The 17,146-nt window shown below is 40.3% G+C and overlaps 1 protein-coding gene across 3 annotated transcripts in view; it reads left to right on the top strand.

Annotated features, from left to right (window-relative positions):
- ADGRV1 (adhesion G protein-coupled receptor V1) overlaps positions 1–17,146 on the top strand; it is a 556,327-nt gene that overhangs the window by 115,082 nt on the left and 424,099 nt on the right. For 2 of the 3 annotated variants that reach the window (XM_060235702.1, XM_060235700.1), the window contains exons 38-41: positions 574–737; positions 2,024–2,117; positions 2,499–2,531; positions 6,148–6,226. In XM_060235702.1, coding sequence (XP_060091685.1) covers positions 574–737; positions 2,024–2,117; positions 2,499–2,531; positions 6,148–6,226 — 370 coding nt within the window. The remainder of the gene's footprint in view (positions 1–573; positions 738–2,023; positions 2,118–2,498; positions 2,532–6,147; positions 6,227–17,146) is intronic. The other variant, XM_060235701.1, reaches the window with a different exon arrangement.

The raw sequence follows: 17,146 nt of genomic DNA, 5'->3' as shown, positions 1-17,146 counted from the left end.
AAGGCTTAGAGACCTCTCATGGTCTTAATTTAGAAAATACAGTGACAAATCCTTTGATCTGTTGACTGGAAATGTCATAGATCAGGACCAAATTGAGAAGACTAAACTTAATTTGAAGAAATAGTTAGATCAGATTTTGTGATAATCTGTACTTCTAATATAAATTAAGGCACTTATGAGTAATAATCTTGGAACACTTTGATTGGGACCAAAGAGATTCAGATTAACAATTCTTTCATAGAACTATGATTAAAAAAATCTTTTTTAGAATAAAGTTAGAGTCCAGTCACACCTTTAAGACCAACAGAGTTTTATTTAAGGTATCTGAAGAAGTGTGTGTGTACACTTGAAAGCTTATACCTTGAATAAATCTTTATTGGTCTCAAAGTTGCTAGTGGATTCTAACTTTATTATGTTGCTTCAGACCAACACGACTATCCACCTGGATCAGTAAATCTTTTTATATGTCTTTGGTTTCTGTCTTTTGGTCTAGAGCCTCCTCTCACATTTCATGTGTCTTAATTATAATCAGGACTTTAAATTTTAAAACCAAATTTATTGCACACTTACCAGGTATTATCAATGTCACCTATGCAACAGTCCCAGGGTTGCTTGGTTTAAGAAATCAGACAGAAATGATGTTGGCTGAACCTGGAGCTGACTACATAGCAGTGGTGGGATCACTGTTTTTAGGAGAAGGTGAAACATCAGCTGCCATATATGTTACTATTCTAGAGGTAAGTTTTAATTCCATTCAATATGGGGGAAAAGTAATTTTTTATTTTGATGGTTGCAGGTTTTAGGTCATAATTGTGAAATGTTTCATTTTTTCTCTATTTTAATTGATGCATGGAGATAATTATATAACAATTTTTGTTGTAAAGATAACCTCAAGAAGCCTAGAGGAGTAGCTTCTCTTTGTGGTTAATTAAGAAATCAGTCATGTGGGAACAACCTATTTCATTAGGTTGTTTCCTGTAATTGTAGTGAATTTCACAAGTTCAAAATTAAAATGGATTGCTACCTATTTTTTTTATAATTTTTACTTCTTAACTTCAGTACTAGTCTGTACAGTAAATCTTCAGTGTTGGAAATGTGTTTTGTCACTGTCTTTTTATTTATTTATTTAGAATTTATATCCCGCCCTTCCCACAAGTGGCTCAGGGCGGCTTCCGGCATTAGATCCAACATAAATTAAACAATATTTAAACATGTAAGGGAATAACTTTAAAACAGATAAAACCATAAAAATTAATAAATATTCCAATATATACAGAGATCTAGCATGTTGCATTAAAATTCTCAAGCTATGTGTAGGCTAACCGGAAGAGGGTTGTTTTATAGGCCCTGCGAAACTGTCCTGTTATTTTTAATATATGACAATTGCCCTCGCCTCGATAGCCCAGGCTAGCCTGATCCTGTAAGATCTTGAAAGCTAACCAGGATTAGGCCTAATATTTGTATAGGCAACCACCAAGGAATACCAGGGTTGTGATGTGGAGGCAGGCAATGGTAAACCACCTCTGAATATCTCTTGCCTTGAGACCCCTATGGGGCTGCTGTAAATCAGCTGTAATTTGACAGCAAAAAGCAATAACAAATACATTCATTGCATCAAGATTTATTTGAAGCCATCTTCTAGTAAGGTAACTAAAATAAAATCAAAATAATATAAAAGTCAACAAATGTTGTGAGTCTTTTTTAATAAATCCAAACTTCTTGCTAATAGATGAAGTGGTGGATTAAGTGACATGTAATTGGAAAAGCAAGTTCACTTAATATAGCTTTGCTTGCTCAAGTAGTAGTGCTGGATACTCTGCAGTACCTGCAATTACTTGCACAGTGTTGTATAAGTAGAAATGCTGTATTTTATTTTCATTCATTTCATTTCATTTTATTTGATTTATATCCCACCCTACCCCACCAAAGCAGGCTCAGGGTGGCTTTTGTCTTGTGCAAGGCCTATAGTGCATGCAGAAATCATAATAATAAAAGAAAATGTTGTTATCTTTCTCTTTTGCAGGATGATGTGCCGGAGATGCAAGAATTCTTTCTGGTTAATTTAACATCTGTGGAACTCATCATAAATCCTTTGACATCTGTTCCTCCCAGACTTGGTATAAACTCCACATCAGAACACTGATACTTTACATATAATAACATACAAAATGTATTATGGGATATCTTTTTTTTGGACAAACTTCAACAAACATAGGTGTTTCTCTTGGTTTCCATGTGCAAGCTTTCAAGAAGATCTTTATGAGAAATAAAACTTTATGAGAAAAAATATATAGGGAAACTGATGTACAGAACAGGTAAATAACATGGTGAGAGACAGAAGTCCCCATTGCAAGGGCAATTGTCATATCTTCCAGATTTGCAGGAAAAAAGTGGAATGTCTGCTGGATAAAATTCCTATCAACATGATGTGTTCAGGAAATGTACTATATATGCTATTAATATTTTCTTTTCCACCTCCTTTTCTTGCATTCTTATAGATAAGCCTGGGTTAATTTATTACAGGTTTAAAGGTAAAACCAAACCACAATGTCAATCAGTGTTCCCCCTAAGCTGAGTTAGCTTGAGCTAGCTCACAGATTTTTAGCCTCCAGCTCACACATTTTTGTCTTGGCTCAGGAAGGGTGACCCCAGAGCACAATAATTTATGCAGTAGCTCACAACGTAGAATTTTTGCTCACAAGACTCTGCAGCTTAGAGGGAACATTGATGTCAATGTGCCCAGTCTGAGATATATATTCTAGAAATAGAAGTAATGTTTATGTTCACTATATAGTTAGATTTCACTAGCTTCCTTTTCAGTGTTCACTGGGGACACTGTCTTTGCTGCATTCAAAATCAGTCACCCTATATATTTTATGGATTAAAGTTTTATTTCACCTTGGATGTTTTTTGGGCAGAATGGTGATATAAATCACATATAGTCTAATAGTCAACTTTGGCCCCATGCAGATTCTTAAACTGGGGCTACAGTGGCAGAAGGGAGAGTTTGCATCAAACCTGGGGGTCTTCCAGATTTGCAGGAAAAAAATGAAATGTTTTTAAAAAGGAAAGGGGGGATACAAAACTTCAGAACAGAGAAACATGATCTGTACAGGCACATACGTTGACTCAATAGCCTTCACAAGGACAAGAGGAGTCAGTCAGTCAGTGCCTTGATGCAGCCCACCCATGCTTGTGCTCTGGAGGCTGGCCAGCGGATGGGGAGGAGGAATGGGAGCTGTTCCCCCTACCAAAGAGGGAATGATGCTGTGGGTGAGTGTGGAGGAGTAGGAACTGCTGCTCCCCCTTCACACTTCAAATGGGTGGGCAAAGGAGCTCAGGAGCTGCTACTTCTGTGCTGGAGGCAGGAAGGTGAGGAAGGGGAGCTCCTGTTGCTCACCTGGGGGAAGGGGTGGGAAGGCAGACTGGGAGGCTGAGAGAGCCTCCCATAAGACTTTTGGTGGGTAAGAGGAGAGCAGTTGTGAGATGCCCAGCAAATTGATGGGAATTTCTTCCTCGCCGGGGGTTGATTCACAGAAAGGCAGAGAGAATGTGGGTGTGTGGCCTGTTTGGCTCAGACCACTGAAAGAAGTGCCCTCATGAGCTGGTGGGCTATGCAAATACCTGACTTTTTAAGCCAAAAGAAACTGGGGTGGGTATGCCACCTCCCTTCTGTACTTCCTCAGTGACCTTTGTATAGATACAGAGATAAGCGTGAGTTTGGCTGCTCCTCCTAAAATGGGGAGGAAGGAAAAGGAAAGGTCCCCTGTGCAAGCACCAGTCGTTTCCGACTCTGGGGTGACGTTGCTTTCACAACATTTTCACGGCAGACTTTTTATTAAAAAATTTTAAAATGGGGAGGAGCATAGGTTTAATTGTCAATTTCAACTGTACTCCTCAGTTCTTCGATTAATGACTTCTTTTTTTCCCCATTAGCATGTTTTTAACCTGGTCATTTTGTTTCCTTCTTCTCCATTCTGCTTTTCCTAAGTGCCTATGAATGTGTTAATGTGTGCTTTCTGGCAGTCCATATATATGTTTGTAGCTAGTTCCTATCTGTTTTGTTTGTTTCCCCCTTTCCTAAGTACTAATTGGAAAATAATATTCATTCTACCCCAGTTCATGTTCTGGCACCCACTTTGGATCTGGGCATATCAGCTTTCTAACTGGTTTGTAATAGTTAGAAATCTTCGTTCGCGAAGCCAAGCCGAGAGAGAGAGAGAGAGAGAGAGAGAGAGAGAGATGGCTTTGAGAAGAAGTCTGTAAATGTACATTCTGAGAAAGGGTGATAGCAGTTTTTTTGGTGAGGGTGAGAGAGGTACAGTAGGCAGTTGGAGAGAGAAGGAGTGATAGGGTGAGGGACAGAGAAAGATTGTGTGTAAATTGTGTGACAGTAGGCATTGGCAGAGGGAGAGAGAAAATTACATCAGAGGTTGGGGTTAGAAAATGAAAGACTGACACTTTGGGGGGGGCAAAAGAAAGAGATTGACAGTAGGTGTTGGGGATGGGAGAAAGAGAGAGAAAGCATGATGGGGGACAGCGAAAGAGAAAAAAAAATGAAACACTAAGGGAGAGGCAGACCAAAGTTTGAGTCCAGTGGCACCTTTAAGACTAACAAAGTTTAATTCTGAGTATAAGCTTTTGTGTGCATGCACACTGCATCGGATACATTGAAACAGATTTTCTCAAACCTTACATATAGGTAGAGGGGGGGAGTTAGTTGCCAAGAATGGTTGGTTGAATCAAATGCATAAGTAACTGGGTGATAAGTGTAGCTAAGATTGAATTAATAGCAGCAAATTAGCATACAAAGAAAAGAGTTAATGAACAGATACCAGAACAAAGTTTGAGTCTAGTGACACCTTTAAGACCAACAAAGTTTAATTCCAGGTACAAGCAAGAACTGAGTGACTTAGCTTGTGTAGATGCACACTTCTTCAGATACATTAAAACAGTTTTCCTCAAGTTTTACATATGGGTGGGGAGGTTAGTTGCCAGGATGGGCTAATTAGAATCAAGATGCATAAGTAACAGCAATAAGTAAGATTGGATTAACACAGTTGGTAAGACCTATAGATAGCAGCAAATTAGCATACAGATACTAAAAGAATTAACAATAGATGTGAGAACTAAGTTTGAGTCCAGTGGTGCCTTTAAGACCAACAAAGTTTAATTCTGGGTTAAGTGAGAACTGAGTGACTTCGCACGTGTAGTGAGATAAGAAAACATTGTTGGCTTCTCATTTCACTTCATGAGCTAAGTCATTCAGGTCTCGCTTATACCTAGATTTAAACTTATACCTTTAAGACCATACCTTTTGTTGGTCTTAAAGGTGCCACTGGGCTCAAACTTTGTTTTGTTGCTTCAGACCAAGATGGCTACCCACCTGAATCTAAGAGAGAGACAATGAGGGAAGTGGAGGGAAGTGGAGGGGGGAAAGGGCAGGATGCAAAGGCAGGGGAAGGGGAGCAGGAATGGAATGGCCACTTGTGCAAGTTTCCCTGCAATAACAACAACACTTCCTGTACTCAGAATTCTAGAGATACTGGGTTGAATCTAAATTTGCCTTTCTACCTGTGAAAGGAGGTGATTTTCAGTGAGCCTCCTTCCTTGCTGCAAGCTCCCTCAACTTCCTTGTACAGTTCCTGAGGATCCACAGGATCAGCATTTGGACAGCTCACTGGCTGTATTCGGAGAGGAGAGGGAGAAGCGTTTCATTCCACTGGTTGCAGTGTTTTCCATCAGCAGAAAACAGTGGGTCCAATCCACTGTCTGTACACAGTAGCCCTGTTCACAAGACAAAATGAACTCAGAGTCTGTTTACAATGTAAACTTGATTATTGTTTATATATGCATTTAATACTTATCATGTTACGTTCAATGCAGAAATTGAATGAATGAGTGAATGAAATGCACACACAGCTAAAATTCTTATTCAAATCCCATGTTTATCCAGGTATTGGTCCTGCTTCATTTGTAAAGCGAATGCACACTGGCTCTCTCTTACAAACAGGGGTACACATATACATGTGGGATGTACATGTTTTGCTGGAACACGTGAATGAGACTGATATTTCTAAGTGAATTGATAGCTGATTCTAGAAAAATACTTACAATAAAATAACACAATTTGCAATCCTGTTTTAGATATAGCTGGCTTGACAGCGCAGATTATTATTGATGCTAATGATGGCGCAAGAGGAGTAATTGGCTGGCAAACAACAAAGTAAGTTTAATCTTCCATTAGAGTATCCTACAACAAAGTAAGTTTAATCTTCCATTAGCGTATCCTACTGTTCCACTTGCTTGGGAGTTTAACCACTTCCTCATTAAAAATCTCATTTAAAAAACCCATTAAAAATGACAGTTCACATATAGTCTAGATGAAAGATACATTCAAAAGAGCCTACAGTGTATCCATATTCATCGTGGTCTCTGTGCAGTCCCACACATGGGTCTTGCCCTCAGCAATGGATCTTAAGTTGGAGACTCCAAAAGCTCGCTTGAGCGTTATTTTTGGCGCGCTTTCCGGCTTGCCCTGGGGAGCAGGCACCGACTGCACATGTCAGGAGCGAGCGGAAGGCGCCCCTCCCATCCAGTTCCTTCCTAACTGCTGCTCGGACAACACCTACCTCGTTGCGTTCCTCTCCTAGCTCGTTCTTCTCTTCGTCTTCTACTTCGTGTTCCTGTGGTATCATATTCTTCTTTCTCTTTATATTTTGTCCCTATTTTTTTTTAAAAAGTCCCTTATTCTGTGCTTTTCTTTTCTTTACTTTCCCCCTTCCCCCCTCCCTTGTCCGGAGTGTATGGAAGGGAAAACTACCTTTAAAAAGTGCTGCTGATGCGGAGCTAAAATCCCGTCCACCGACAGTCATTCCCACTGTCTTTTACTTTTCCCACTTGGGGAAGCCCACAGAGTCGACTCCTTCACCCATTGTGCTAGTTTCGGCAAACAGGCACGAATGAACAGGGCCGCCAGACTTCAGAGCTTTCTCCTTGAGAAGTCTCTTCGGACTATGCCCACTTCCTGCAATTCGCCGTCTTCCCCATCTAGAGAGGGAGATTCAGCTGCGTCGGCCGCTGTAGCATTGCTACGAAAGCATAAGTCCGAAAAATCTGCTTCCCACCATTCTGAGTCCAGTCACAAGTCCAAGAAGTTGAGCTGCCACTTGGATCCATCTGCTTCGACGTCTAAGAAACACCGGAAGTCTGTACAGCCAGGACCAGCAAGCCTTCTCCAAAGTCTGCACCTTTGGCTTCGATGGCTTCAACAGCTTCGACTTCAACCACCTCGACTCCGATGGCCTCGACTTCGATGCAGCGTCCAATCCCAACATTGTTGCCTGGAGAACTCACGGCTCCCAGTGATGTCATCAATGAGATGCCCCAACTCACTCTATCCGCAGATGTGATTTCAATCCCATCCAGATCTCCATCACTCCATGGCTCCCTGCTTCTGGATATCCTGGAACAGGACCCTAGGCATCTTTTGGATCCGAGCACATTAAAGGACATTGGGATTTCTCCCCTGTATAGAGAGCCGAGCATGTATTGAGACGTCGAGGTTTCTCCCCTGTGTAGAGAGCTTCATGAGTCATCCACCCAAGTCTCAACCCAACTTTACAGAGAGACATTGACCCAATTCTCCACTCAGGACTACATGGCACCTCTCGACAGAGAACTTTCCCACTGTTCTCACTCACCCATCCGTACAGACCTTCGCCATGACTACTGCTACTGTTACGACTATTCCTCGGCCTCTAGATCGCCTTTGCCTCCGTACCGTAGAGCCTACAGGTTTTTCTCCAGATCTCCCTCACATGAAAGACTTCAGCACAGGCACTCTAGGAGTCAACATGCTTCACCCATATATGCACCTCGACGGCAAGCCTCCACCTCGGCCCAGCCTCCTAGGTCTCCGATCTGAGCTCCTTGTTCACCGATTGCCACAACTTCCTCGGCTTCGATCTAAGCCCCTCACTGCTCTCTCAGCTCCTATAGTACAACCGACAGACCCCAGCAAGCGGCCATCTTCAAACCAGCCTCTGCTACATCCAGATGATTCCGACTCAGAATCCATGAGTTCTAGGTCCTCCGGCTTCGATCAGCCTAATTCACCAGCCTCCCCCGGCTCCGACAAGCCTTGCCCTGACCGCCTTTCACCATCCAATGGCTCTAAGGCCTATCTCAACCTAATTTCCACCATGGCGGAGGCTCTCAATGTCACTTTACCATCTGACTCCCCGACGGTCACTGATGTGGTGCATGACTTAGTGTAATCCGACCTGCCTGCTGGATCTTTACTGCCAATGCTCCCTGTGCATCTGGAGGGACTTAAGGAAGCCTGGGACAAGCCAGCCTCCATCACACCAATTCCTAGGGGGTTTGACTCTCTTTATCGAGTCCATGCCCTGGATTCGAAGTTTCTTTCCTCTCACCCTGCTCCCAATTCTATCATTGTCCACTCGGCTTCAAAGGCAAAACCCTCATGACATCCTGCTCCACCCGACCGGGAAGGGCGTAAACTCGACACCCTAGCTCGAAAGATATACGGCCTGGCTACCACCAACTCTAAGATCAATAATTATTTAGCTTATCTTTCAGCTTATGTTTTCAACCTTGCCAACCAATTCACACCTCTGATTACAACTTTACCAGACGCTTCTCAAAAGCTGGCTCATCAACTGGTTTCAAAACTCTCCAGAGTCAGTAAACAACAAATAAACACCGTTCGGGATGCAGTGTCCTGCTCCTCCAGGGTCTTTGCATCATCAGTAGCACTTCGGCACCACGCATCGCTTTGCTCAACCAACCTGCAGACTGACATCAAGCAGAAGATTGAGGACCTACATTGTTATAGAAATCTATAAGAAATTTTAAAATAATACAAAATAAAAACAATACATCACTTTTTCTCCCTTCTCCTTCCTCCCTTTTTCTTGACCCCTGCTGGTGTTTTAAAATTAAAGAAAAAAGAAACAAGGTAACTTAACAAAGCAAGAATCCTCATTTTAGAACCTTATAACAATATGGAAGAAATAAAAATATAAAATAAGAAAAGTTAACTCTATAAGTTCCCTTTATAAATTCTAGTCCATCATTCTACCTCCTTCAGCTTTTATCAAAAATCACTAAGTGTCCCCTTACTTTCCATTGCTTTTCAACATAGTTTTGAAATTTCTCCCATTTTTGCCAGTTTCTTAGGTGTCATGTACCATCTATACAGCATTTTATAAGTTTTCTTTAATGTTATAACATGTTGAAATCTTCATAGAATTCTTCCATAAATACTTCCATAAATAGCCGCCCTGAGCCTGCTTGGCAGGGGAGGGCGGGATACAAATAAAATTTTACTTTACTTTACTTTACTTTACTCCCAAGATTCCATTTGAATTTCTTTATTAAAATTAATTGCCCATTTTATCATTTGAGATTTAACTACTTCCTCTTCTGTTGACCACTTTAATAGCAATTTATAAATCCTTGAAATCAACTTTTCATTATCACCCAACAGCATTCTTTCCAATTCTGTTTGCTCCTGTCTTATGCCTTCATTTTTAATGTCCTGTTCCACCAAGCTCTTAATTTGTTGTAGTTGAAACCAATTATATTTGTATTGTAATTCATCAGCTGATTTTAGTTCCATTTTTCCTCCATGTATTTTTAATAGTTGATTGTACGTTAAACACATCCCTGCATCAGTTTCTGAAGATAATTTTAATACTTCCGTTGGCACAATCCATAACGGCTTTCTCTCATCATCATATTTTTTATATTTTACCCAAGTACTTAGCAAGTTTCTTCTTATGTAATGGTGTGAGAAAAAACCATCCATCTTATTTTTCCCATAAATCATATATGCATGCCAACCAAAAATATTTCCATGACCTTCTAACGCCAGCAGCTTCTTGTTTAATAACATCATCCAATCTTTAATCCATACCAAACATACTACATCATGATACAATTTTAAAAACGGCAGTTAGAAACCTCCTCTTTCTTTTGCATCAGTTAAAATTTTCATTTTAATTCTTGGTTTCTTACCTGCCCATACAAATTCTGAGACTTTTCGTTGCCGTTTACTGAATTGTTTATTGTCCTTCACAATTGGAATTGTTTGAAATAGAAACATAATGCTTGGTAGAACATTCATTTTAATTGCAGCAATTCTGCCCAGCATAGACAAGTTCAATTTATTCCATTTTATCAAGTCTTCATCAATTTTCCGCCAAAGCTTTTCATAATTATTTTTATACAAATCTATATTTTTCATAGTAATTTCCACACCTAAATATCTTACTTTTGAGGCAGCTTCACACTCTGTTACTCTTTGTGGTTCTTCCTGTTGACTCTGTCATATTTTTGCACAAAATTTTTGATTTTTCTTTATTTATATAGAAGCCTGCCAATTTTCCATAGTCTTGAATTTTATGATGCAGCAATGGTGTCACAGATAGAGGATTTTCATTAATAAACATTACATCATCAGCAAACGCTCTGTATTTATAAGAAAAACCCTTCAGTCTCAGCCCCTCTATTCCTTTATCTTCTTGCATTTGCATAAGCAATATCTCTAACATCATTATGAATATCAATGGAGATAGAGGGCAACCTTGCCTTGTACCTTTGCGGATTATCATTTTCTCCGTCAAATCTGCATTTATACAGAGTCTTGCTAGTTGCTCAGTATATATCGCCTTAACCATTCTTACAAAAGCTTCTCCAAGTCCTAATTTCTCCATCACTGCAAACATAAAGTCCCAATTCACATTATCAAAGGCCTTTTCTGCATCTGCAAAGAATAATGCCACTTCTTTTTCTCATAATATTCAACAATGTCTATTTCTGTTCTAATATTATCTCTAATTTGTCTTCTGGAAAGAAATCCTGCTTGTTCCTCTTTAACAAAATTGTTCAAATGCTGTTTGAGTCGTTCTGCTAGTATCCTAGCATATATTTTGTAATCATTGTTAAGTAATGAAATTGGTCTATAGTTTTTTACATTTGTGGTTTCTCTATCTTCTTTTGGTATCAACAAAATTATTGCTTCCTTCCATGTATTTGGTATTTTCCCATCAATCCTTATTCATCAATTTTTGAAGTTTTGGTAGTAACACTTCTGCGAGGACTTTATAAAATTTTGCTGTGAAACCATCTGGACCTGGTACCTTTTCCAATTTCATTGAGTTTATTGCTGCTTCAACTTCAATTTTTTCAGTTGGTTCATTTAAGACCTTTTCCATATTTTCTGTTAAGGGGCTTACCTGAATTTTCTGTAAATATGCGTCTATTTTATTTTTATCCACCTTTTGACCTTGAAATAGCTTAGCATAGTATTTAAAAAAATCCCTTTTAATTCCTGCTTGGTCAACTATTTCTTTACCTTCCGATACAACGTTAGTAACAAATTTACTTTCCCTTTTTCATTTGCCAAGCCAGGTATTTTCCAGGTTTATTTGCTCCTTCAAAGGATTTCTGTTGCAATCTCTTAAGGTTACATTCTACCTCTTTATTTAACAAATGTCTCAATTGACTCTGCAGAATTGTAATTTCCCTTATTATTTTCCCTTTTCCCGGTCTTTTTTTAAGTTCCTTTTCTTTTTTTCCAATCTCTTTTTGGATATCCAACAATTGTTTCTCTTTATCTCTTTAATCTTTATTATTCATTGTGATTAAAAGACCTCTAATTACAGCTTTATACTCCTCCCACACAATTTGGAAATGAATTTCCTCATTTTCATTTATTTGAAAGAAAGCTTTAGTTTCTTTTTCTAGAGATACCACTATCTGTTTTCTGTAGGAAATCTTCATTTATTCTCCATCTCCTAGTCTTTTTCACACTTTTTGCCGACCACATCAGTGGATTGTGATCAGCCCCAACTTTAGGAAGAATCTCTGTTTTTTTTGTCATAAATCCAAGATCTTCTGTAGTCCATAACATATCAATTCTTGAGAAAGTTATGCCTTGCTGAAAAAAAAGTATAGTCACACACCTTGGGATTAAATTTCCTCCATGTATCTTCCAGATTTTCTTGCTTCACTAAATCAAAAAATGACTTTGGTAATTTCCCCTCCTTACTTCTTCTTCCTGATCTGTCCAAGTCATTTATAATTGTTCCATTGAAGTCTCCCATTATCATTATTTGATCATAAGTCACTTGGTCTAATTTTTGCGTGATATCTTTGAAAAAAGAGTCTTTTGCCTCATTTGGGGCATACAATCCCAACAACAACGTCTTTTTATCATTCATCGTCACTTCCACAGCTAGATATCTGCCTTCACTGTCCTTAAAAATCAATTTTGGATCTAATTCTTGTTTAATATAAAAATCACACCCCCTTTTTTTCTCCTTAGCCAAGGAAAAAAATTATTTTTCCAATTGTTTATTCCATAAAAATTTGTAATCTAATTGTTTAATATGTACTACTTGTAGACAAATTATATTACATTTTTGTTTTTTTATCCATTGAAATGTAGCCCTTCTTTTTTGCAGTGAATTTAGTCCATTTACATTCCAAGATAGTAATTTGTAATCCATAATGTTTCTTCTTTTTATTCTGTATCCCCAAATCCCCTGTTTTCTTCAAAAAACTTCCGCAGTTCCAGTACATTTGTAATTGTAATCCTTTTTCCTCCATGTTCAAAACTTAGACCTTCTGGCAGTATCCATCTGTATCTCAAGTCCATATCCCGCAACTTATCTGTTAGCTTTTTATATAATCTTCTGTCATTTATAACTTTTCTTGGCAACTCTTTCATAATTCTTACTCTGCTTCCCTCAATTTCAAGTGTTTTTTCAAATTGCTTTTTCAAGATCTTTCCCACCAATTATCTTTTAATAAATTTGACTACCACATCTCTTAGTAATTTGTTTTTCTTCACATACTGGTAATTAACCCTATATATATAGTCATACAAATAACTGGATTCATCAGAGTCTATTTCTAAAAACTCAGCAATGATTCTTATTATATATATCCTTAAATCAGAACCTTCCTCTTCAGGTACTCCTCTCAAACGAATCTGGTTTTCCATTAACTTGCAATCTTGCAGTGCTGCTTTCTCCTGCAGTTTATTAATCATGGAATCTTGATCTTTCACCTTATTTTCAACCACATGTACTTTGTTTAACGTTGTTTGTAAATCCTTTCTAAGATCTTTAATCTCTTTCTTTATTTCTGACTTCACCACCTCTAGTTCTTTAACTGCTTGCTTTTTTTTCTATTAGGGTCCTTCATCACTTTGATCAGTCTTGCCTCCATGGCATCTAATTGTTCTTGTATCTTTGGCATCTTTCCTTCCTCAAGTGAAGCAGTCCTTGTGTGTGTCAGTTTTGGCACCTTCTGTTCTGACATTCCACTCCCCTCACTGCCAAAATAAAATTTGGGGTTGATCTCTCCAAATTAAAAATAAACCACTGGATCTTAAAGATTAGGAGATGCCCTTTTCAGTGCACCCAAAATCGCCGTCCTCAGGGCTTCCTAGACCGAGATATTAATTTTTAAAGTTTTTAAAATAGACAAAATGGCGGCTGCGATTCTTTTAGCCCTTTTAAAATTTTCTTTTTCTCCCAAAGGCCACCAAAATTGATACCTCTGATATATTCCAATATGTTTCACTCTGTAGTAGTGAAACCTGCCAGCTCCAATAGTCCCATTTTAATTAAAGTCTCGTTTTTCTTTCTTTAGAGTTTTAAATTATTTTGACCTTCTTTTAATGGCCGCCGCAATTTTTCTATGATTGTCAAGTCCTAGAGAAGGCCAGGAGGTCTTTAAATTCCCTTCTTTCAATTGCCTCCTCCTGCTTTTCTTGCCACAAAGTCCCGTTCTCGATGATTGAAAGATCTTGCTATACAATCTGTACGTCACTTCCTGTGCAGTCTTCCAGCTCAGCAACTCAGTGACGATGGGGTTTTTTTACAGAATCCGCAAGTATTCCAAACATAAGTTTTTTTTTGCCTTTAATTTTGCTTATAAGTCTCCCAAAAGTCTCAAAATTTCCCCCTTCTCTTGGTAATAACTTTAGAATATTGTAGCTAAGTCCAGATTTCAATCTTTATCTCAAATAAAGTTGGTTTTAGTCCTGGAATGAAAGGTAAAGATCGTCTTACCTTGCAGCCAAATTTAACCTTTTTAACACCATCCTCTTCAAGGATTAATATTTAGAAATTTAGATAGTCCAAAGAAAGCTTGAATCTTGATGCATGTAAGTCAATTTAATGACCACGGAGACCCTCTGTAGATGCTGGAATGCAATTCCTCGATGGGGACTCTTCAAAGCCTCAAAGGAACCCTGCTGGGACTCCTTTTCAGGAAAAGTAAATCCCCTCAAGAGTATTCCTTGCATGTCTTGGCCTTTTCCCTCGCTGAGAAAAGTGGGCAGCAGGCGTTGGATTCGCCTTCTCTACTCAGAACAAAGGCTCTGGTCCGCTCCCCTTTTGATAAATGGCTCAACTCTCCATGATCCAATTCCGGAAGTCCGGTACTCACCATAATTCGAATAGGCTACTACATAGAGTTCATTTCGCCCCTTCACCATCCGTCCCCGTTTCTTCACGAGGAAATCCTAGATCTCCTTCGCAAGAAAGCTATAGAACCCGTCCCCCTCCATCTTCTGAAGACGTGGTTCTACTCCAAATACTTTTTAGTCCCAAAAGGAGATGGAGGCAGACGTCCAGTTCTAGATCTCAAGAAACTCAACAAACAGATAACTTACAAAAAATTCAGAATTATTTCTGTTCAGTCAATTCTTCCATTGATTTCGCAGAACACCTGGATGGCATTCCTGGACCTTCAGGATGCCTACTTCCACATATCAATCAGACAACACCGGAAATACCTGAGATTTGCCATGGGTCACCACCACTTCCAATATCGGGCCCTCCCATTTGGGCTATCCAAGGCCCCTCGCATTTTCACAAAGTGTATGGCAGTGGTGGCTGCAGCTCTGCGTCTTCGAGATATCACCATCTTCCAGTATCTGGATGACTGGCTTCTGACTGCTCAATCACCTCAACAGCTCGAACGGGACATTCAGGTCACGCTGTCACTCCTAGCATCCTTAGGTCTGTGTGTGAACCTTGCCAAGTCACAACTCACCCCTACCCAGGACCTACAATTCATAGGTGTTCGCTTCTGCACACATCTTCATATGGTTTTCCTTTCTCTTCCATGCAGTCTACAACTCATAGCGACTGCCACTGCTATTCTTCAGTCTCCAACTCAACCTGCTGTTATGTTTCAATGTCTTCTGGGATACATGGCAGCAACTACATCCATCATCAAATTTGCCAGACTTCGGATGAGGCCTCTGCAACTTTTGTTTGTCCGCGCCTTCCACCCTCATAGGCAGCCCCAAACCATGATTCTCACTGCACTCAAGGAGCTTGTCCTCTCTCTTCACTGGTGGACCCTGCAGCACAACTTGCTTCAGGGGATGCCCTTCATCCTGCCTTCCCCTACTGCAAATGGCAACACAGATGTCTCGAAATGGGGTTGGGGAGCCCACTTGGAGGACAAGACTGTCAGGGGTCTGTGGTCTCCTGCAGAGAGAAAATTCCACATCAGCTGCTTGGAACTTATAGCGGTCCACAGATCCCTTCAATCCTTCCTTCCTTCTCTGGTGGGTCGTCATGTTCAAATCACATCAGACAACATGGCAACCGTCTTCTACATAAACAGACGGAGGAACGAGGTCTCTTTGACTCTGCCATCTTTCCATTACCCTTTGGAAATGGTGTATCAAGCACAACATTTACATCACTGCAATCCATCTACCCGAAGTAGAGAATATTCTAGCAGACTCTCTCAGCTGGGTTCAATTGGACGACCACGGATAGTCACTCAACCCTGCACACCTTCAATGTGTCTTTCGTTGCTTTGGGAACCCCAGTGTAGATGTCTTTGCCACACAACTCAACACCAAATGCCGTCACTTCTATACAAGGGGGGGGGCAACGATGCATTCCTCCACGTTTGGACGGGATACCTCCATTACTTGTTCCCTCCATTTCCACTCATCACATGCTCGATCCTCAAGATTACTCAAGACCAGACAGACTGCATTCTCATCACTCTGTGGTGGCCGAGACAATCATGGTTCGCAAGGCTTCTTCAGCTATCCCGCCACTGCTGTTGTCTCCTCCCTATGGTACCTGACCTCCTCACTCAACATTAAGGTCAGGCCTGGCACCACAATCCTCAGATTCTACGTCTCACAGCGTGGAGGATCCGACCATAACACTGCCCCCAGAAGTGCAACACGTTATCCTCAACGCTAGGAAACCATCCACTAGACGTTCCTGCTTTTTCAAATGGAAGCGCTTCTCCGCATATGTAAAATTTCATGACATTAATCCAAACATCGCTCCTATTCCCTTTATTCTACAGTACTTATTGTCATTGCAAGCTTCAGGACTTAGTTACTCTTCACTGAAGGTTCATTTGTCCGCCATCTCATTGTTCCATGTTCCTGTTGATGGTCAGACAGTTTTTTCTCATCGTTTCCCAGAGTAGACCATGTGTGTCCATTTTCCCCACCCTAGCCTTTGGAAAACCACCCTTTTTATTGAGCCAGTTCCCAGGCCTCTTTCCATCCCTTCCAACATCCTTCCATGTGGGGCAAGTCTGCCTTGCACTCATTCCTTTCCCTGACCCACCTGATAGTGACCAAACTGAGGTTTCCCCTCATTTGCAGTCTTGCCTATCCTGATGAGCAGTGGGCTGGTTCCTGCATTGACTCTCTGCTCCTCAACTCCCTCACCAATGTTACTTCAATCATCACTGCACTTTCTCTTCCCAGTTGTGAGAGCTGCCCCTTGCCTCCTCTTTCTGATCACCTGGGTGGGGTCAGCCAGTCATTGTCAGTGGTGTCTTGGTTCCTGAGGATGTCTTATCATACATCTTTTGCCTCACATGTCCTCCAACCAAGGTCAGGTGGGGCCAGTGGAGGTTGACTTGCTGCAACTGAATCTGGGACTGCAGCCAGTCCTGGCCACTGGTCATGTCTGTTAAGTGCTTTCAAACACAGGAAGTTTGACTGTCTATCACATTGGTTGTGAAATGATAGCAACAACAGGAAAGTTATGTATACAAATACTGGCCATGACTTACCATAGGCCAAACACAATTGCTGCCTGGGCAGAAG

Source organism: Heteronotia binoei, chromosome 4 (genome assembly GCF_032191835.1).
Source record: "Heteronotia binoei isolate CCM8104 ecotype False Entrance Well chromosome 4, APGP_CSIRO_Hbin_v1, whole genome shotgun sequence".
NCBI classification, from domain to species: domain Eukaryota; kingdom Metazoa; phylum Chordata; class Lepidosauria; order Squamata; family Gekkonidae; genus Heteronotia; species Heteronotia binoei.
The sequence above is the reverse complement of the archived record's forward strand: the minus strand, read 5'-3'. Positions and strand labels throughout refer to the sequence as shown.